A 22,345-nucleotide genomic window follows, 5' to 3' on the forward strand; every position below is an offset into this window, starting at 1 on the left:
GGGTCTTTCCTTGGGATCTTCCTCCTACCTTATCTTTGTGGGCTTTGTGGGTTCCCCTATCCCTGCATGGTTCATAATACATTCCCAGGCCAGCATCATTAGATTTTTGTCAGAACTGTGGCCCTCAGTCACAAAAGAAGGCAGTTCCATTATGGTCCAAGTTCCATTAAAGGTTTCACTTTAAAGGCGTTTGGCATCAATCTAGGACAGTGACTCTCAACCCAGCTTCACATTAAAATTACCAGGATGCTTTTTAAAATATACTGATGAGGGGCACCTGGGTGGCTCAGTTGGCTAAGCATCTGACTTAGGCTCAGGTCATGATCTCAGGGTCCTAGGATCAAAACTCGCATGGGGCTCCCTGCTTAGCAGGGGGTCCGTTTGTCCCTCTGCCCCTCCCCCTACTCGTGCTCGCTCTCTCTCTCTCTCTCTCTCTCTCTCTCTCAAATAAATAAATAAAATATTTAAAAAATAATAATAAAACATACAGATGCCACCACCTTAGAGAAACTGTGTTTATTGGTCTGGGGTAAGGCCCATATATCCTATTTTTAAAAAGCTCTGCAGATGATTTAATAGCATCAAGTCCCACCTTCTTATTCCAAGAGACACCTGGACAGAGAAATAGAGAGAGCCCCTTTCCATAGAGGTGGTAGTAAGATGGTCACTATTCACTTTCCATTTGGTGTAGCAAGAGTCTAGACACATAGGCCTGGAGCAAGACTATCACTTCCCTTTTGACCTTGGGCAGATTAATTAACCTCTCCAAGTCTCAGGTTCCTCATCTGAAATGGGGTAAATCATGTACCTTCCTCATAGGGTTGTTGTAAGATTTAAATAAAATCATGCAGATAAGATGTTTAGTGCAATGCTTGGCAGATAGTAAGCAATCAGACACTGCCTGTTACTGTTACCGCTTATCATTCATTCAGAAGTATTTATGAAATACTTATTGGGTACTACATACTGTAGTGCATGAACAAGACGCAGTTCTTGCCCCCTGAAGTTCATTGTCAGAGGTGGAATCGAGGCAAAGCAGAAACAATAGTACATGCAGTAAGTGCTTATAGTTATAGCTGACCGCCAAGGGGTGGGAGGGTTAAGAGAAGCTTTCCAGAGAAATGAGGTTCAGAGCTGTGCCTGGAAAGATGATTTGTAACAGAACCGTTACGCATGGGTGGTGGAGACAGCCTCATAAGAGAAACAAAACCAGAATTTGCTGGGAAAAGGAGAACTAATGTTTCTTTTTAACCATATTTTGATTTCTTTCTCCAAATTCTGTCATTGCATATTTTGTTTCGTTCATTCCTAAGCCATTACATAAAATAGTTTGGCAGTGAGGAATTACTGTTAAACCACTGGAATGCCTACTACGTGTGAGGCAATGTGGCAGCAGGAGAGACACGCATGATACTTATCTGGTTCAGAAGGCATGCAACATACATTATGTCGTCAAGGACATCTGCAATTTGTTTTTTGTTTTTTGTTTTTTTTCTTTTAAAGATTTATTTATTTATTTGAGAGAGAGAGAATGAGAGCGATAGAGAGCACGAGAGGGAAGAGGGTCAGAGGGAGAGGCAGACTCCCCGCCGAGCAGGGAGCCCGATGTGGGACTCGATCCCGGGACTCCAGGATCATGACCTGAGCCGAAGGCAGTCGCTTAACCAACTGAGCCATCCAGGCACCCAAGGACATCTGCAATTTGTAAACAAGGAAAATAATTTATGGCTTCAGACTTTATAGACACTCTATAGAGAGTGAAGACAAAGTCCCTGCCAACAAGTAACTCATATCAGATTGAAGAGACAAATCTGCAATAACAAATCACACCTACTCTATGTGAAAGTCCAGATGAATGCAAACCCAAAACCCAGCTTCAGAGAACAAGCTGGCTGGGAGCCAGGGCCGTGGAGGAAGACCTCAAGTGGTGCATCAGAAAGAAGGAATTCAATAACTCAGGACTGGGGAAGTCAATCAGCGTAGAGAGTTGCAAGAACAAAGGCAGAAAGCGGGGATTTGCAAGACGTTCTGGAGAAAGTGAACAACTTTTATATTACATTAGAGCAAACAAAAATTTTAACTCATATTTGGCTGGAAATAGGTGCTCTAGAAATAATAAGTGGAAAGTGGGATAGGAGAGAGCTCAGGGTGTGATGGGGGGTGGTCACGGAGGGAAGTGGTGTTGGTATGTAATTATGTAGAAATGCGGAGTCTGTTAAAGGTTTTTGAGCAAGGGAGGGGTGAGTGTAAAGTAGTTTATGAGAAGATTAATCCAGTGAAGTGGAGAAATTAGAACAGAAATTGGACAGAGCGGTTCAGAGACCGATTCAGATGTGAATGAGAGTCCAGGAGCAGAGCAGTAGGAATTGAGAGGGCAGAATTAAAACCGTGAGTCGACAAGATTTGGGAATTATGATTTGGGCAGTGATGACAAGGAAGAGGAAAGAACAGATGTTGAAGCTATGTAAGTAAGAGAAGAATTCGAAAACAGGCAAGTTTGAAGGGAAACTTTTTTGAGACATGATGAACTAATGGTAGAGCATTCCGATAGAAATGCGCAGAGACCACTGAGAATGTACTGGTGGAAGTTAGGACAGAGACCAAGGGTATATATTCCGGATCTAGGAGTCACCTTGATGGAGATAACAGTAAGTGAGGGCTTATGAGAGATATGTAGGGCCTAAAATTTTGGGAAAAGGAAGGCTTGGGGATGGTTTGGGAGGAAGGAGGAATTTAAATCAGCAACAGAGACAAAAGGACCAGTCACAGAGGAATGAGAAAAACCAGGCCAGTGGTGTAAGCTAAGAGGAAGATGATCAGAGGATCTGGTACAGCAGGAAGTACAGGAGAACAACAGATTAAAAAATAATAATAGGTAAATTTGATTTTGTGACCTGGAAAGTTTATTTATAGACAGGAAAGAAAGATGAATAAAGCTGGTTAAACAAAGATAATAAGACAACGGCACATTTATTATTTTTGGTGAACTAAATGTATGACAATAGATTTGGGAGGGTGGGATGTCAAGGGAAGAAATCTTCAGAATCAAAGAGCCCTAAATGTACTTGTTGAGGGAGAGGCCCTGAATGGAGATGCATTTTAGGAAAAGAGAGGGATGAGGTTTCAAAGGAGGCAGGAAGGGTGGGTGGCTGATGGCATCAGGAGGTTCAGCTCCTCCCCCTGGAAAAGGGAACTGTGATTATTTGGAGAGATTTTGAGATGGGTGTGGGAACTCAAGACAGATGGTTTCTCTGTGCTAAGTACAGCATGAAGTACAACGTGGTGGTAGGTGACATTTAACAGATATTGTCCCTTACCGCATTTTTGTTCGACAGCTCACCCTGTTACAGACACCGCATTAAGTGTGAAACACATAGCCAATTCAGGGCTTAAGTGCTGGATTTTGGTGTGTTTCTTATAGCACTTATTTTTGTGTAACTTGTGACAGAATAAAACATAAGTTAGCAAAAGAATGCAAGAAGAGATAAGCACATACCCAAAACAAAACAAACCATAAAAGACACACACAAACACCAGTAGGTCTTGACTTTGTGGTGGGGTGGGTGTATGTATCACAGAAAGAATTCACTGGCTTACTGAAGTAGGTAGTAAATCAATGTTCTTCCAGAGTTCAACTCTTTAAATTCAAGTAAGAAAATCTTTCTGAGGGCTGCCTGGGTGGTTCAGTCGTTAAGCGTCTGCCTTCGGCTCAGGTCATGATCCCAGGGTCCTGGGATCAAGTCCCACATCAGGCTGCCTGCTCGGTGGGAAGCCTGCTTCTCCCTCTACCACTTCCTTTGCTTGTGTTCCCTCTCTTGCTGTGTCTCTCTCTGTCAAATAAAATAAAATCTTTAAAAAAAAAAAGAAAGAAAATCTTTCTGATGTTCATAGGAAAGTGTCTCAAACTCTGATGACTTCATGTAGTAAAAAATGTCTTTGCTGAGACCCATGCTGAGGTCTACAACCACCTCCACACCACCTGATACTTTATTTTTATTGCTTAGACATCTGATAAGAGTGATGTGAATGTGATTTAGGAAGATCGCATAGCTAAACGATCAGTTTGCCTAACCCACTATAGAAATGGCACTAAGGGAAAATCCATTACTGCAAACCATGGCATCAGTGTCCCTTAGTTAAAACCCCTACCAAGTCAGCCAGTGAGGCAGGAAACCAAATAAAAACATCCCAGTCCTGAGCTGAGTGGCGGGGTTTATATGCAAGGATGGTGAGAACTGTCACCCTAACAAGACCTCAACACTGTTCCCAGGCACTCTTGGGCCTTCAACAGATTCTGTGGAAGTCCTTGAAAGGGTTTTAAATTGTTGGGAACCTCCTGGTTATGTTCAGCCAACCGAGACTGTGGGAGTGCATTTCTGTGTAACCAGGCGGAACTGGTCGCTGCTCATTTTTGTTCCTTATGTTTCCATTTATGCAAGCTACTTTTTTTCCCCTCAGCATTTTGTTGCTTATCGTTTATTTGCCTAATAGAGCAGAAATTAGTTTCTCCTCAGCTAATAATGTTTCTTGTATATACATATGTATATATATTGTTGCCTATTGCTTTTTTCCCTGGTCTTCCTGAGCAAGCCAGAAGTCGCAAGGTAGTTGCTAATCGGAAACCAAGAACAAGAAGCCACATCACCCGGCGTCTAACTTGTGTGCCCTGGGGCTCATCAGATACAAAGGCCTGCTGAAAAGATAATGGCGTCCTAAAACGCGGATGGAAACCGGAACCCAGCGTGGAATCCAGGCGTGCACTTCAGCTTTCCACGGGGCATCATGCACTTGCGGCTGTCACCATGAACTCCAGCCCTGGCCAAGTCAAAACTGACCCGGCTGCTTCAGAGTTCAGAGGGGAACAGAGCGTCCCGATGCCCTCGCGTCACTTCGGCTGATTCTCAGACGGCCGGGTCGCAGGCGCCACTAAGCGTCGTCGCCCCACCTCCAGGCCTCGAGGAGCCCGCAGCGGTCTCAGTGGTGGGCAGGAGCTCCCGGCCAGGTGCCTGGCTCCGCCCGCCGCTCTCGCGGCCCAACACCCCGCAGCGTCAGTCGGAGGGGCTGCCACGCCGCACCTGCCCGCGAGGGGGCGCGCCCGCGCGTCGGTCCCAAGCCGCTCCCTGCCGGCGGGGTCGCGCTCCCTCCTCCCTCCGCCCTTCTCCCTCCGCCCTCCCCAGACGGCTCTCACCTGTCTGGGCCGCGGGCCCTGGAGGCGGGGGGCCGGCGGGAGCGAGGCCGAGGAAGAGGGCGGAGCGGTTCTCCGAGCGCGTCATCGGAGCACCATGGCGGAGCTAGGAGCTGGCGGCGACAGCCACAGGGGCGGCGACGGCGCTGCGCGGAGCGAAACAGGTGACTGCACGGCTGGGGCAGGCGGGGGTCCCGCGGGCGGGGGGCGGCGAGCCGGATGGGTGGGCTCGCGTCGGGCACCGGCGGTCCCCTCCTCCTCCCGACCGCGGCCCGGAACGGCCGGCCCCGCGCGCCGCGCACCCGTGCTCGGAGCGCGCCTGCCCTCCGCCCTCCGCTGCGCGTCGGCCGCCCGGGCCCGCAGTGCCCGAGTGCCGCGGCCGGTCGGCCCCAGTTCCGGTCGCCCCTCTCACGCTCCACCTCGACTTTCCCACAACAGGTGGAAACTCGCCAGCGAGCGCGGGCGGGAGGAGGAACTGGAAAACGCCGGCCGCTCCCCTCCCACCTGCCGACCCTGCTCTAATTCAGTTGAATGGGGAAATTGTATCCCCCAAACCAAACAGCCGGCCGGAAAGTCCTCGGCCAGGTGCGACCGACAGGATTATCCGTTTCTGGCACCCCTCCCGCCTTCCCCGGTCGAACCGGGTGCCGGGGTCGCAGTGAGTGCCGGCGCGAGAGTCGCGCGGTGAGCGGGGGCCGCCCCCGCCCCGGGGTCCGCAGTTAAGACCCTCTCCCGGGCGGACTGAGAACCCCGAGTGGGGTGTGCAGGGCTGGTTGCAGGAAAGTGGGGCCTGAGTGTGCGGGATCGTCGGACTCGTAGATTCGTTGACTTGAAAGGGTCCTCAGAGTTTCTGTTGTTAGTCCATGCACCTACCCCAGGTAGGAAGGAATGTCGGCTCAGGTGGTAACGCCGCCCCCCCCCCCCCCCCGCGACCTCCGCATTGACTTTCGGGGACAGGGGCTCACATCTCCAAGGCAAGCAGCAAGTTTCTCTTCCCGGCCCCGTCTTGTATGAAGACGATTTCCCTCCTCGTGATAGTTTTTTTCCTTGAGAAACTGTCTTGCAAATCCTCTCTTCTCTCCTAGTTTCCTATTCTTGGCCGGTAAACTGTTTCTGGTACCTTCCTACACTAGAGATGGGGGCGGTGAGGCAGTTTCTTATTTTAAAAAGAATTCAAATTGCAGGCTCCCCAGTTGCAGTGCATTTTCTGCTTCCACGCACACACATAATCGGAAAACCATTGTTCCCTAAATGTAAGAACCTCCAGATTCTCCTATCCACTTCCCCCCGCCCCCCAATACCTTTTGATTTAGAAGGTATGCTTATTTTAATGCGGAAGTTACAGAAAACCTGTAATCGTTTTTGGAAGTGTATCTGCTCTGTAGCAAGAGTTTGGGCACCTAAAGTCTAATGCCTTAATCTCTTCAGCCAAATACCTGAGGTTAAATCTGACAAGATGTCTTGAACTTGTTTACTTTGAAGTCATGCTACTTCCTGTAGGGTGGTTTATTTTGTCTTAATGTGTTTGAAAGATTGGTCCATCGTTATTTTGATTTGGGGTGGGGAAGGGGTGGCTAAAACGAGATGTCTTTGCAATTGCTTTATCGAACCTGATGAGCTTGGGGGGGAGGGGCGGCCCTATCCAAGTGAGGGCAGCAGAAGGGCAGCATCCTTATTGTGAATATAAATGGTTTGGTGCCTAATCCCCCACTAAGTGACTGCTTCTGAAAAACATTGTTCCAGGAGGTTAATACACACCAATTTATGCTCAAAAAACAAACAAAAAACCTGTCTTCTAGAATCTGCACATGGACAACTTGTTCAAATATAAGTGAGCTGCAAAGTAGCATTTCAGTGTCTGAGCATGTTAACTAATGAACTGGTCATGTTTCTAACAATATATCATGTGACTATCGAACTATTTTCCATTATGAAGGGGGAATTTAATTGGCTGCCCTCTCCTTCCGAGAAAAAAATTCTTTCCCACCTTTGCTTAGAAACTTTGATTTCCAAGGGACACATGTTATATATGGTCTTTTTGAAGAGATGTACTTATGATTTAACTAAAACTTATTTCTGGTCCACATCTTTTTCCTATTTTTCTAGCCCTAAATTAATGTTTTTGGTGTTCAGAAGCACCTATGTGAGCAGGTGCCAAAAATAGAAGAAGGGTAAAAATAGATTTTTTTAATCTAGATCAAAATATTTTGAGTGAACAACTAAGGACTGCTTGAATTTTAACAACTTAAAAAGTTTTCCATATATTTAAAACATGTTATCTATATCTGATATAGGACTTCAATGTTAGTGCTTTATTCTTGTGGGCATATTTCACCTCATACACATCCAAATGCTGCAATTCATTATTTTTTAACAATCACAGGTTTGTATACAGGTGGGTGCTCAGGGAGGAGGTAGGGACTTCTGTCTTTTACCATCAAAACGTGATTTGTTGAGGGATTAATTTTCTTTCTTTCTTTCTCTCTTGCTCTTTCTCTTTCTTTCTTTCTTTCAATTAGGTTATTATGAGGTAATGTCCATTCTTAAATATCTCTTAGTTTTTTGTGTACCTGTGCAAAGACTGGTGTAATTTTAAGACAATTTTTTTTTATTTGTAGTTGACACACAATGTTACCTTAGTTTCAGGTGTAGAACAGTGATTCAGCTTCTCTATACATTATGCTGTGCTCATCACAAGTGTAGCTGCCATCTGTCACCATCCAGTGCTGGTACAGTATCATTGCTTATATTCCCTGTGCTGTGTCTTTTATTCCTGTGATTATTCATTCCATAACTGGAAGCGTTTCTCTCCCACTCCCTTTCCCCTCTGGCAACCATCAGTTTGTTCTCTGTATTTATAGGTTTGATTCTGCTTTTTGTTTGTTTATTTATTTGTTTTTTAGATTCCACATATGAGCAAAATTATATGGTATTTGTCTTTCTCAATCTGGCTTATTTCACTTAGCATAGTAAACTCTAGGTCCTAGGACAATTTAGGTTAGAATTTCAGGTGATTGTAAAAATAAGACCTGTAATTATTCATAATTATACAGTTATACGTGTGTGTGTGTGTGTGTGTATCAAAGATGGGTTGAAAATTGGGGTTATACCACCTATAAAATGAAACATTTAAGGATATTGAAAGGTACTATGTTAATCCAACATTTAAAACCCATATTTCTGTCAGCACATATTTATTTTCTACTCAAAAGTAGTCAAGCTACATTCCTCGTGGTAATAGTTTTTATTTTTCTTGAGGATGAACAGTTCTTTCAACATGTTTTTCAATAACCAAATTGACTTGGAAGCAAGGTTTGATCTCACCACTAGAGGACATCAAGTCCTTTTTCAAGCTGTTATTTTGAGTCATCACATAGATGAATATTCACAAAACTGCCTCTGTCCAAGCTTTCAGTGTTTCATTTTTTTATGCTCATGCTCAAGAGCTGTGGAAAGTGAGCACACACAGCTCATTTCCCAGCTTGATAACTTCTTTTTAAAAAGCCGACTGAATTCAGACCACGTTTAAAGCTGCATCTGACTAATTCATGAGACAATACTTTCATGCACAGGAAATAAATTAATACCTATAATCTGTGAATTCTGTTGATATTCTTTTGGGGGAAATGACTTAGAACCTGGAATTGGGCTTTTCTCTCCTCAGCAGGCTGTCTGGTGAAAGAATATGGGCTTTATTTGTGATCTTGGTCATAACCTTCACTGCATTAAAGTGATCTTTATGGTTTCACTTGCCTCGAACGTTCTGCAGATATCTGCAAACTAACACTGTAAAATAGGCGCTCAGGCCATAATTTGATATTAAACCTATCCCTTCTGAAATTCAAGTCCTAAAGTTCATAATGCTTCATTCAGGTGGCTAGATAACTCCCCCCCCCCCCATATTGTGGCTAGCTCTTACTTTACATCTTGCTAAGGAGGGAAGTATTATTAGACCAAGCAGCTGTGCTCAGGAACACGTATTTTTTCATATCATTACTTGGGCATGTGTATGAAACACTAATTTACATTGGCATGTTCTCTAAAAAAACATGTCTAACATCTTTGCTTCCTGGTGCATGAAAAATAATCCTTTGTTGAAAGGGGTTATTTTTTAAAACTCAAGTCTCATATTGATGTAAAAATTGAAAATATTGAGGCTTAGAATAATTTGACCAAGAAATACGTACGTTGCAGATGTTAAGCATTATGGTGGCTAGAAGGTTGACAAAGACATGCTCCTTTTATTTAGCAAGGGAAACAAAACTCATAAGTAATTGTGGGTCATGAAGACTTCAGTGAAGGAAGAGCTGCTTCTGGCCATGGTCATCAGGGAGGACATACACTTTACAAGAATGGGTAAATGATATATAAAGCTGGATGGAAGAAAGAGAGGAAAAGGTGCAAACGTGGAAAAGAGCAAAATGTTGGTCCTATTGACTTGTGTGAGCCTCAAAATGAAAGAGTCCTAGAAGATCCGTTAGGAATCATGATACATGGAGGTCAAATTGTGGAGTGGTTGCAGGTCAAGCTAAGAGACTGCTATGTTGTCTGTGGACAGTGGTGAACTGTTGATGTTCGTGAGAATAACATATCTTGATTAAAGCATGCTTAGTAATTCTGTACCCATGAATTTGCAAGCTTGATTGCAAAATCTAGCAGAAAAGCTCAGCTGTGCTTTTTAACAAATGCATAGTTGCTCCATCTAGGAAAATCATTCTCTTCAGTGGACTTTTGCGGCTTTAAGAATGGTAACATAGGGGGAACACCTTAGAGCCAGACAGATCAGCCAAACCTCTGAGGATCAGTGAAATCTGGAAATCTACCTGGCTGGTTCTCATTTTGAAGTAGATGTGTAGCCTAGAGGATGGATTTAAGAAGGAAGAGTTCAGGGATGTGCAGACCAACTCTTAGGTTCCTACAGAAATCTAGGCAGGCTGTTGGAAATGGGGAGGGAATGATGAATTCAAGATAATATAGAGGCATGTGTCAATGAAGGTAGAAAGTAACACTTAAGATTATACTCCTTGTTTGGGTTTGGCTTATTGGTTTAAGGATGGCATGAAAGTAAGCAAGAGGAGGACCTGGTTTTGGTGGGAGAAATAGAAAAATTTCTGTTTTAAACATGGTGTAAGGTAGAAATGTCTAATGGGCAACAGAAAGTATAGGGATAAGGAGGAAAACAGAAGCCAGAATTCTGGGATTCAGTCCATAAGGGAATAATAATTGAAGCCAGGAGAGTAAGGAGAGCCTAGAAGGAAAAACTGAAAAGGGGTGGGACAACATTCCAAGCATAGGAGGGGGAAGAGCCAGCCAAGATGACAGGCGGAGAAGCCAAAAAGATAGGAAATGCATAATCGAGCAGTGCACACCTGCCAAGGGAGAGGGACGAAGAGGTCAGGGATTCGAAGAGTGAAAGAAAAGCCGTCACTGTGGTGACCACCCCTAGAAGAGGAATTTCACTTGTTGGTGCAAGAGTAGGGGATGAACCAGATTATAAGTGATTAATAGATGGGCAGTTGGAAAGATAGCCGACTTTGGAGACTCTCCATAAAATTGGCTGTTGAAAGGGAAAATTTACAGATCCTTAAATAGGCAGGGGGCCTTTTCTCTTTAAAAATTACTTTTGCGTACAAAAAATTTACTGATATTTTGGGTGTACAATTCATTGAGTTTTGCCAAAGGTGCAGTCATGTAACCACCATTGTAATCATGGTCTAGAAGAGCTCTCTTGCCCCAGAGAATTCCCTCCTGTTGCCCCTCTAGTCAGGCTCTCCTCCTACCCTTAACCCCTGGCAGCTGCTGATCTGTTCACCATGTGTCTAGTTTTGCCTTTTCCAGAATGTCCTAAAAGGGGAAGCATATACCATGTAACCTTTTGAGTCTGATTTTTTTCACTTAGCATAATGCATTTGAGATTCTAACATGTTCTTGTATGTATCAATAGTTACTTATTGATGAGTAGTTTCCTGTTGTAAGGAAGTGCCATAGATTATTAATCCATCAACCCATTGAGGAGCATTGGGTTATTTCCAGGTCTTGGTGATTATGAATAATGCTGCTGTGAACATTTATACACAGGCTTTTCTCATTTATCTAAGGGAGCTAGATACCTAGGAGTGGGGTTGCCAACTCATATGAAAGTATATGTTTATAGGAACCTGTTAAACCGTTTTCCAGAGACCCTACAGTTTTGCATTCCTTCAAGCAATGTCTGAGTTCAAGTTGCTTGGCATCCTTGCCACCGCTTGATATTGTTAGGTTTTGTTTTTAATTTTTAGCCACTGCACCAAGTTCTTTGAGTAAAAGAGTATAATTGCCTTAAAGTAAAAGAGTACCCTCCTGGATGCTAAATGATGCTCACTGAACTTAGAACAGCTGTGGAAATAGTGTTGCTACAGAGCGGAGGTGAATTGAGTTTTTATTTGGCTTTAATATTACCATCTTCTTTATTCTTCCATAGTATTGATTTCCTGTGGAGTCTGCATTCTGGAGTTGATTATGAACAGAAGTGCCATTATACAGCATGTCCCATACCAATCCAAGTTCTCTTCCCGCCTTACTGTCTGTCTTCCAATCCCTTGAAAAATGGCTTTCCAGAATTTGGGAAGAATGTTGTTTTAGTTACAAAGCTGGAAATATTGGTCATATAACTTGTTTTATGGTCCTGGTTATTCCTTGTTGGCAGAATTTATATTGTCAAATCAACTAAAGTATCAGCTCTCAGTTACTGAAGTGTACTTACAGTGTTTTGTAAAGGTCTCAGTAGTCATTGAACTTTTAATCACTGAGCATGATCTAAGGTTCTATATGCTAAATGCATATGGTATTTAAGCTTATTTCTTTTATATAAAATCCAGCTTTCAAGGTTGTCTAGCTATTCAATGGGTCAGTGCCTTTTTCCTTTTTAATTTTAAATCCAGTATAGTTAACATAGTGTTACTAGTTTCAGTTGTACAATGTAGTGATTCAACATTTCTATACATTATTCATTTCTAATCACGGTAAGTGTACTCTTTAATCCCCATCAGCCACCCACTCCCCTCTGGTAACCATAAGTTCTCTATAGCTAAGAGTCTGTTTTTCTTTGTTCGTTTGTTTCTTAAATTCCACAGATGAGTGAAATCATATGACATTTGTCTTTCTCTGACCGACTTATTTTTCATAGCATTATTCTAATACCCATCCATGTTGTCGGCCCTTTGCCTCTTTAACATCTGTTTTTACAATGCTCTGAATTATAGTTTACAAATTTAAATGGTGTCAGGTGGTTTTTCTGTTCATTAAATACTAGTCTCCCTAGTATCTTGGAGAAATAACCAGTTAAAGAATCTATAAGATTTTCTTAGGTGCGACTTTATTTTTTTTTTTAAGATTTTATTCATTTGAGACACAGAGATAGAGAGCGAGAGCATGAGCAGGGGAGAGGCAGAGGGAGAGGGAGGAGCAGGCTCCCCGCTGAGCCAGGAGCCCAATGTGGGGCTCCATCCCAGGGTCCTGGGATCACGACCTGAGCCGAAGGCAGACGCTTAACCATTTGAGCCAGCCAGGCGCTCCTTAGGTGCCACTTTAAATTTTGATTTGAGGATTAATATATTTCGACAGCAAGAATTTACTGCATTTAACAGTTCCTCATCCTTGAGGCTCCTACAGAAACAGTTGTGAAAGAAAGAATTGTGAGAAATGCCAAAGTGAATTGACACACCTGACCAAACATTGCTGATGAACGTAGGAATGCAAAACTGAGCAGAAAGGAAGTTGAGCCATGCATTTGGGATATGTGAACCGGACCTTGTAAGCATTGTTAGTAAAATTATGTATATTTAAATTTTAGAGAATTGAGACCTGGTATCTTAAAATTTAGGTGACTTAAAGCTTCCCCTTTGGAGTTGCCTTTCTGATAAAAGGAACTATCCTTTACTATGGCGTAACCTCCCACATATAAACCTTGTATCCCTGACACTATGTTGAAAGTAGAAAATAGCCATATTCTAGAATAAGTGTAAATTCCAGGTGAAATTACAGAAGAGACCCCCGTTCTTTCGGTGTCCCCACTCTCCAACACAAGACCTGCTTGGGAGGCAGTAACATGCATAATAATAGGCTGAAGCAAAACTGCGAGGCTGCTTGTCAAGGTCTTAATCCAGGCTTTTGGTTTTCAGAAGTCTTGACCGAACACACGAAACAGGACCTGGTTCCTTGCTTCCTGCATTCCACCTGGATTAGTTTCTATTCATGGTTGATGCTTTAAATTAGTATGGTAAGCCCCTTAACCACAGCACTGGTCAGTTCATTTAAATATAGCTCACTCCTTGGGCATAAGGTTATGTTGTTGAAATGATTTTTGAGCTCCTCTGCTGCAGGATCATCAGTTCTCAATCTTGACAGTGAGTTAAAATCACTTGGGGACCTCTTAAATCTCACTACACCCAGGCCACACCTTAGGCAATTATCGGAGAATCTCTAGGGGTGGGAGCCAGGTGGCTGTATGTTCTAAAACTCCCCCAGTGATTCCAATGTGCATTCAAGGCTGAGGACTAGTTTAGATTGATTTCCTACTTATGGCTGATTTCCTATTTACGGCTCTTCGATATCACCTTCGACTTACTTTGGAGGTGTCAGGTGTACCCTCCTCGTGGAAACCACCTGGAAAATCATAACAACCATTGCCCTCAACCTAATGAATTTGTTTTGTTTGTTTCTTATTTTGCTCCAGCAATTTTGTGAAGGAAATGTAGATGTGAATATGAGTATGAGTACACTTGAATAGCAGAACATGTGCACCCTGGTGTATGTACTTATGCGCTTTTATGTATGAATATGTGCAGTTAGACCAAAGGTTAGCTAACAGACTTTCTTTTTGTCCACTTGTGCCACCTTCTTCCTCCCTGCCCTCAAAACAAGAAAGGTCAATTTCAGGTAAATAAAGTTTTCCATAGCAAATTATATGCTTTTCCCAGAGACTTTCGAAGTGACCCATGACCTCTCCTCATCATACCCCTGGCTCTGGAGACCACTCCTGTTCTTGTGTCCTCCGGTCGGTACTGGACACCAGAATGACCCCCTCCCCAGTCTCACCTTCCATCCTGCTGCACGGCCGATGCTAATACCCTTCGGGCTAACCTTTCTTCACTTTACCTCTTTTCATTCTCCTCATTAGATGTTACTTGACGTAAGGCTCAGTCTGGTAACCTCTGCTCTTTTTTTCTTAACAGTATTCTTCACGCTCGGGACTTTGAACATCCTGTCAAACTAATCTCTCTGGCTCTACGTGTCAGAACCTCTAGAGGCACGTCTGAGATGCATTTGCATGTGTTCTTGAGGCTTTATGGTGCTATGAAGTTGTGATCTGAAGCTTTTTCAGGGAGGGCTTACCTTTGGCAGAACTGATTTTCTACATTATTTTTTTCCTCCTCCTTGCCGCCGGTGCCTGCACAGGTGTACCAACCGGGACCTCAGTGAAAAGGGGGAGTAGGGATTACTGGATGGGACTGACCCCTAAGGAAAAGATGGTCTTTGATTTCCCCTCTGCCCCTTCAAGGTCATACTGAAGTTAAGTTTGGGTGAAGCCATATGGTTTTGCACGCAAAACTGACCACCCAGTTTGGGCTCATGTTAAACTGTTACTTTGTGCGAGGACTCTGGGTTCCGTTCTCTGCTCTGTCACTCGCTACTTGAGGGATTTGGGGCAAGTCATTTGACCAGGCTCTTCCTTAATTTCTTTCTTTTGAAAACCAGGATACAGGTAATACCTTCATCGGGCTGCGGTGAGGATTGAGTTGATAACACGTAAAGTACTTAAAACCGTGCCTGACACAGCACAGAGTGTGGTTATAATTACTGTGCTCCCAGTCGCTGAGGACTGGTACTGCATCACTGTGAAAATACGGACTTACTATAAGTTGTTCCCTGCTAAATTGTTCCCTCAAGCAAATGTTTAATTTTACTTGTAAAGTCTCAGTGAGAGAATCAGAATACAGTGCTGATTCAGACCTGACTGCTGCTGTGTGATCACTTCACCTTGGGCTTGGCTCAGATAGAGTGAGCATTATCAAGGCCCACTGGATGGTGCTTTTCACCTGTCAGAATGTTGCCCAAAATGTTCCAGTAGAAGATTGCTGCACACAAACCTGGGAGATGCTCAGATTGTGTTGTCACGGAGTTAAAGGCCATGCCAGCCTTTCTTATTTTTCATGTCTATGGTATTCAAAAGTATTTCTTATGACTGTGTCATAGTTCTACATTTCTCTTTCCTAAAATACTTGCCACAGAATTATTGCACTTTAAATCATAAAGATGGACTCGTTCCCTTTAAACCACAAAGATGGACTTTCCGGACTTATTTTGACTCGAAACAAGCGACTTCATTGAATGTGTTTCTCTAAAAGGAAAATCTAGGAAGCGTGTACAACCTGCCTTTCACAAGGCTTTCATGAGAAGTCTATAGTTTGGGTTTCTTGAAACAGGTACTTACACAGGGGATGGACAAAGTGGGTGAAGAAAATTAAGAGGTCCAAACTTCCAGTTATAAGTCGTGGAGATGAAAAGTACAGCATAGGGAATGTAGTTAATAATATTATAGTAACTTTGTATGGTAACTACACTTTTCATGGTGAGCATTTTGTGATGTATATAAATGTCATTTCTATGTCATATACCTGAAACTAACATAAAATTGTATGTCAACTATAATGAAAAATTTTTATTCTAAAAATACATACATTGAAATAGAAAAAAAAATCAGTAAACTGTTTTTCTTATTAAAAATTTTTATGTGTTAAATTTTAGAAGAGACTTTCTTAAATTGCAGAGGCTTATTTATAAGACCTATACAGGATATCGGGGCGGGGATGTACGAGACAGACCTTTCTCCCTAAGAAAATACCTCGTTCAACTTGTAATTTCGATTTTTATCTTTTTTAAAAATTTAACTCCTAAATGTTTAAATGTCACTTCCTCAGATGGGTCCTGGGTTTAGATGCTCTGAATAATGCCTTCAGGTTGTATATATGATACAGTGGACACTATGGTAATTGATTAAACCAACATGCCTTAAACCACCCTTAAAATATTAAGATTTATTAATATCATAATATAATATCCTTCAGTTAAAAAAATAATTAAAAATAAGAAATATGTAACATTAGAATAAATCCAGAAACTTCTTTTGCAACAATGGCTTCCTACATCCTACCATCCCTGTAAGGATGTCCTTGTTGTATATATAAAAAGGTATATCCGTATGCTTTGTTAAAGTGGCATTGTGGGTAAGTCCCAGGTAGAGTATCTGAAACTAAAATACAAGTAGAAGAAATGGCTGCACAGTAGAAAGCATTAAAAAAGAGAAATGGAGAATGGAGCTATTTTTAGTCTAGAATACCTATGAGAGGGCAATGCCTTTGAATAGAAAACCCCCCATAATCTTATAATCCGGTGAACCTCACAGGGAAACACTAGCTTGGCATTTTAGATTCAATTCTTGGTGGTCCAGCTGTATCTAAGGTCCATCCATGATAGAGTATAAAGTCTTCAAGGAGGTTTTGGAAGAGAGGAGTGCAGAATGGCAGACGGAAGGAGAAGAAGGCTTTGCTAAATCCAGTTGACTGGGAGCTCACACTGGTGAGCCATTCCGATCCAGTGGAGAAGTGCACAAAGATGACTTTTTGCTTTACAGTGCACATGCTGTCTATTGTAGGTGTCCCTATCTGGAAACCTGTTTATGGAACAGTTTGCAGTATTGCATGCAATTCTTTTAAAAACAAACAGCTTTTGGTTCTATAAACTTTCCTCCTTTTGTTTGTAAACCACAAGAACCAGGTGTTTTTCCAGTGAGTGGAATAAAGCCTGGCTCTGGGCTGTAAAGGAACGTGGGTGTTCTTGTATTGAGGGTTTCAGGGCAAGTGTCTTTCCCCGTGCCAGGATGGAAACAGGAACCAGGTAGGACTGTTCCATCAAAACAAATTAAGAGGGTAGAAAGAATGTTATGACTGTGATTGTTTCTCTACAACATTGTATGTCTCTGGAACAAGTTTTTGTTTTTGTTTTTTTAAACACATCAGTGGTTTTAGTGCCTTTAGCAATGGAAGTGTGGCCACTTTGCCTGATGATAAAAGGCAAAATGGTCCATTTGTGGTATTTTAGGAAGTTTGATAATCCCTCAGTTGCCTATCTAAAATTCACAGGAGTTTCAGGCACCTGGGTGGCTCAGTTGGTTGAGCATCTGACTCAGTTTCCGCTCAGGTCATGATCTCGTGGGTCATAGGATTGATTGAGGCCGCGCCCCCCCCTCCCCCCAGTATTGGGCTCAGCACTCAGCAGGGAGGCTGGTTGAAGATTTTCTCCCTCTGCCCCCCCCCCCCCGCCCAAACTCGTTCACTCTCTCTCTCTCTCTCAGATAAAATAAATAAATCTTAAAAATAAAATAAAAGTCACAAGTTTTAAGGCAGGGGCTTAGAATAGGGATATGAAAGGTAAAGGGGTTTTGGAGATAAGGTCTGGGGCACCTTAAGTGTGTTTCTGAACCTGTTCGTCCTTCTGAGCTGTTGTTTCTTTCTGTGTGGTGCCCACTAAAATCTCAGTGGCTCTAAATCAGACAAGACTAAAAGGGGATGATATTTCTCAAAAAATGTACTGGGTTGCTAGTAGTATCTATTTCTTGGAAATTAATGCTTCCTATCTTTTTTAAAGCAATTACTGATACATTAGGAATCTTTTTTGTTTAGCAGTTCCAAATTTGAAAAGCTTCTGGCTTGTTATTTAATTCTAAATATACTCGTCTCTTATCTGTATAATTTAGCTAAAGGCTTTCAGTGTTCTGGTTGGTTACTGACAATTAAACTGGATATACTAATCCTTTTCAGTGTGAACCTTAGCTGAGTAAAAACGACCAAACCTCAAACTTACCCGCCATGATTATATAATTTGCCTTTCTGTTAAGCACTTCCTTCCCCTAGGTTGATTTCGGAACTGTGCTGCAGAATTGTATATCATTTTTTTCTTTTGTCAGAGTTGGTACTATTTAACCAATAACTGCAAAGTTTAGTACCTCAAACCTTCATACACACTTTATTTTCTCACGAGAAACATGTATTATCCAATGCCATCCCCATCCACATATTTATATATGTTTCTTCTGATTGAGACAGGGGGTTACTTCATGACAGTAGGGAATAATTTTTTTAATCTACATATCTGTACTTTCCAAACCATCTAACGTTGAGGCTACCAGTTGTTATAATGATTAAAAGGATTTATTTGATAATGCTTTGATGCTGACCTGCACTGGATTCTCAACAAGAGATCATTAGTGAAACATAAGAGGATTTAATAGGTCTACTCTGAGATTGCCTGAGCCCGATTGTATGAACACAATACAATCAGTAGAGCATTGCAATATTGGGAATGACCTGAGTAAATAGTGTCCAGCCTATACAGTGAGAATTATGATCACAGACACATAGACCTTTGACTTTTGAGTGGCATACTTTCTTTTACAGCATGTTGATTTCAGTGTGGGAAGGGAGTGTCTTAATCTCTGCTCGGTCTCTGACCATGATGGCCCATTTTATGTCAGTTTAGTGAGTCTACAACACCCGGTTATTTGGTCAAACACTAGTCTAAATATTTCTGTGAAGGTATTTTATAGATATGATTAACATTTACAGTCAGTTGACTTTAAGAAGATTACCCTTTATAATATTGGGGGCCTGATCCAACCCATTGAAGGCCTTTAGAGCAAAAACTGAGGTTTCCCAGAGAAGAAGGAATTCTGCCTAAGTTTCCAGCCTGCTGGCCTGCCTGCCTTACAAATTTTGGACTTGCCATCCTCTGCAGTCACAGCTGCCATTATTCCTTAAAATAAGTCTTTAAAAAAAAAAATAGGTGCCTTTATATGATTTATATATTCTTCTCCAGAGAAATAATAGTATGTAGTATCAATAGTGGTCCAGTAGTATTTTGGGTTCTGTGTCTCTGGAGAACCCTGACTGGACACATTGACCCTCAGAACAAAAATCAGAGTTCCCCCCGCCCCGATTATGTAACACATTTAAATTACTTTTTAAGAGAAACTTTTAAATTAACTTTGAAGGTACAAACAGGATATTAAACTTCTTAATATATCTTAAGTGATGTCAGTTTGAATTTCAGGGTGTTTTAGGAGAAAGAATTGGAAAGAGTAGCAAAGCCACAAAAGATGGGATTGGGGAAAAGTCTCAGTACATCCTGAAATGAATGTTGAACCCCTGGCTCTGGACTGGGCCAATTCTTTACTGGCCTGAAGACTTAGGACCGTCACTCTCCTTAAAATGCCCATAAAGTAATAAACGGAATTGCTTTACTCTTCTTTAATATTGCTCTTCTCTCACAGACCTTTAGATCTCCTCTCTTAAGTTACAGAGTCATAGTGATCCATCCACAGTAAATTGTGTCATTGAGGGAAAACTCGTTTATCTTCTTCATTTTTATCCACATCTTCCCTAGAATTTTTCATATGGTCGATTTCTATTAAATTGCCGGTAGGTGAGAGTGAGGGCAGTCTGCAAGCTGCAGGTGTAGCAATCCTGAGTGTGGTCCTTTTGTAACCAGAACACTGAGTGAAGCTTCCATTGTTTGCGCATTTTAGCTTTAAGTCGAAAACCTCCGGGGGGCATCAGTTGAATGAGTAAAACAATACAACTGTAGAGCTGCCTACAAAAAACCCGAAGCTCTGTGAAGTGTAAATAAGGGCAGGGAGACAGTGACTGCAGGGGGAGGGGCCTTCTGAAGCTCCCTCGGGCTTTTTCTTTCAGCCAGAGTGTTTCCCCCCTGGGCATCTAACTGCACCTTCTGTTCTCATCGGGTCGTGGGAGTCATGGGATCAGAAGAGACTCTAGAGGGCACCTGGGTGGCTCAGTTGGTTAAGCGACTGCCTTCGGCTCAGGTCATGATCCTGGAGTCCCGGAATCGAGTCCCGCATCGGGCTCCCTGCTCAGCAGGGAGTCTGCTTCTCCCTCTGACCCTACCCCCTCTCATATGCTCGCTCTCTCATTCTCTCTCTCTTTCAAATAAATAAATAAATAAATCTTAAAAAAAAAAAAAAAAGAAGAGACTCTAGAGAACTAAAAATCCAACCTGGACACAATGCATTAATTCAGCACCCTCATCCCAGATCCGTGTTTGTGCATGGCCGTCTTCAGTGATGGAAGGCACAGGTTGTTACCTTCTGGTAACTTCCAGTCACCGGTCCGAGTTCTGTCTTCCAGCACTACACTAAAAGTAGAAACCCCTCCACATGTTAACCTTGAATTCAGTTACCTTATTTCTCCAGATCTTGCCCTATTTTCTCCAGAGAAAACGTACCTTCTTTCCAATGATCCTCCTGTGTTATAGCCTAGAATCTTGACAACTCCTGGGTTGCTCTCTTCTGAGTGTGTCCTAATTTATCATCCCATTGAAATATCTAGTTCAGACAGTGTGATCAAAGGACGAGAAAATAGAGAAGGTTCTTCCCCTTACTCAGCGTGCCGGACATGTGCTGATATGGCCTGTGATGCTGTTAAGACTTTCACTGCCTCATCACACTGATCGTGTGTCTTGAGCTTGCTGTTCCCGGACCCTCCTTCTTTGCAGCTACTGAAGCTTGGCTGGGTTTTCATTCTGTACCTGAGCAGCTGGACTTAACTAGAAGAGGTGTTCATATTTATTGCTACTAAGTGTTTTTTAAGCGATAGCCCATTATTTTGATCTGTTGATGATTTTGGACCTGATTCTGGCCATCTCTCTGTTTTAATATATAAAGCCCTCGTTCTCCTCTAGTCTTTAATAAAAACACCACTTTTCCTTCCCGTTGTGCACTTGTCCACACTCATCTGAGCTTTCTCAGGAACTCTTTATCCGTGCTCATCCCCCTGAAATATGTCTTCCACGCTGCTAGGGCAAGCCTGTTTAAAAAACAAGCATGAGTGGTTTTGCATTTTCCTGTCTTTGCCTTCTCTTACCACAGTCACCATGTGAGACACTTTTCTCCACCTGGACAAAGTACTTAGGGAGCTGGTTTTTCCTAAGTCTCAGTCCTCCCCTTCAACCCCTCTTCCACCAGACTGGCTAGTCTGGATCGCACATTTCATCATCAACACTCCTGAATGCCCCCCTCCGCCTTTGTTACATGGGAGAACATTGTATGATTTGCCCGCTGCCTCCCCTCTGATGTCATTCCCCCAAACCCCTCCCCTTGCACCTTTGACATGATTTCACCCCTCCTAAAGCAAGACAGGGGGCCACAGTTTCTCAGTTTCCTTACCTTTCTAATGGTGTGGCTCAAAAAATAAAACTAAACCCATAACTGCTCACAGACCAATGATGGGTTAGTAACTTGGAGAAACACAGCCCTGGGGCGCCTGGGTGGCTCATTCGGTTAAGCGTCTGCCTTCGGCTCAGGTCATGATCCCGGGCTCCTGGGATCGAGCCCCGCATCGGGCTCCCCAAGCAGGGAGTCTGCTTCTCCCTCTGTCTGCTTGTGCTCTCTTACTCTCTCTCTCTCTCTCTCTCTCTCTCTCTCTCTCTCTCTCTCTCTCTCTCAAATAAATAAATAAATCTTAAAAAAAGAGAGAGAGAGAAACACAGTCCTGGCTATCTGTCTGATTCTTCTGTTGAACCCAGCAATTGATTTGTCTCCCTTTGAATCTGTAAAATTGGATTTATAACCTCCCAAGGATGTCACTGTTAGAGGAGAGGATGTGTGCCCCTCTTAACTTGTGTCCAGGAATTCAGAAGCTCATGCAATGTACGTTAGGTATCATCAGTGGGAATAATGAACAGGAGGCCCAAGGGCATTCTAACCTATGTTCCTAGGTTCAGGTTTAATGTGGCATTTTATAATATTAGCAACTTAGCTAGTGATCCCTAATGTCTAGGGAAGTTTTAAAAGAAAGCTTGGTATCCACACCTTATGTTCAGATAAGTGAATCCTCGGGGTTTAAAATTTATTGCTGGTGGAGCAGACATGGGAAAATGGACTCTGCCGGCGCTGCAAAGTGCTCACCACACAGAGATTTATGGAAATGTTATAAAAGGCACGGCAGGGACCTCGGACCTCTCGGTTGCTGGCACGCCACTGCTGGGGTAGTATTTACTGTTTTTCTTATTGCCTGTTAACAAAAGGTGGTAAAATAAAGATCAAAGCGA

At 42.7% G+C, this 22,345-nt stretch overlaps 1 protein-coding gene and 1 long non-coding RNA gene across 6 annotated transcripts in view; one reads left to right on the forward strand and one right to left on the reverse strand.

Moving 5' to 3' along the window:
- The window catches only part of LOC113927219, a 34,751-nt gene extending 29,432 nt beyond the window's left edge, over nucleotides 1-5,319 (reverse strand). For all 4 annotated transcript variants that reach the window (XR_003521548.2, XR_003521546.2, XR_003521547.2 and 1 more), the window contains exon 1: nucleotides 5,189-5,319. This is a non-coding gene — a long non-coding RNA (uncharacterized LOC113927219). The remainder of the gene's footprint in view (nucleotides 1-5,188) is intronic.
- Nucleotides 5,100-22,345, forward strand: part of MAP7 (microtubule associated protein 7) — a 168,206-nt gene continuing 150,960 nt past the window's right edge. Inside the window, exon 1 of one of the 2 annotated variants that reach the window (XM_035728602.1) lies at nucleotides 5,100-5,349. In XM_035728602.1, the coding sequence (XP_035584495.1) occupies nucleotides 5,283-5,349 (67 nt within the window). In that variant the 5' untranslated portion in view covers nucleotides 5,100-5,282. Of the gene's footprint in view, nucleotides 5,350-5,676; nucleotides 5,771-22,345 lie in introns of those variants that run through there. The other variant, XM_035728606.1, reaches the window with a different exon arrangement.

Source organism: Zalophus californianus, chromosome 7, assembly GCF_009762305.2.
Source record: "Zalophus californianus isolate mZalCal1 chromosome 7, mZalCal1.pri.v2, whole genome shotgun sequence".
Taxonomy (NCBI): Eukaryota; Metazoa; Chordata; class Mammalia; order Carnivora; family Otariidae; genus Zalophus; species Zalophus californianus.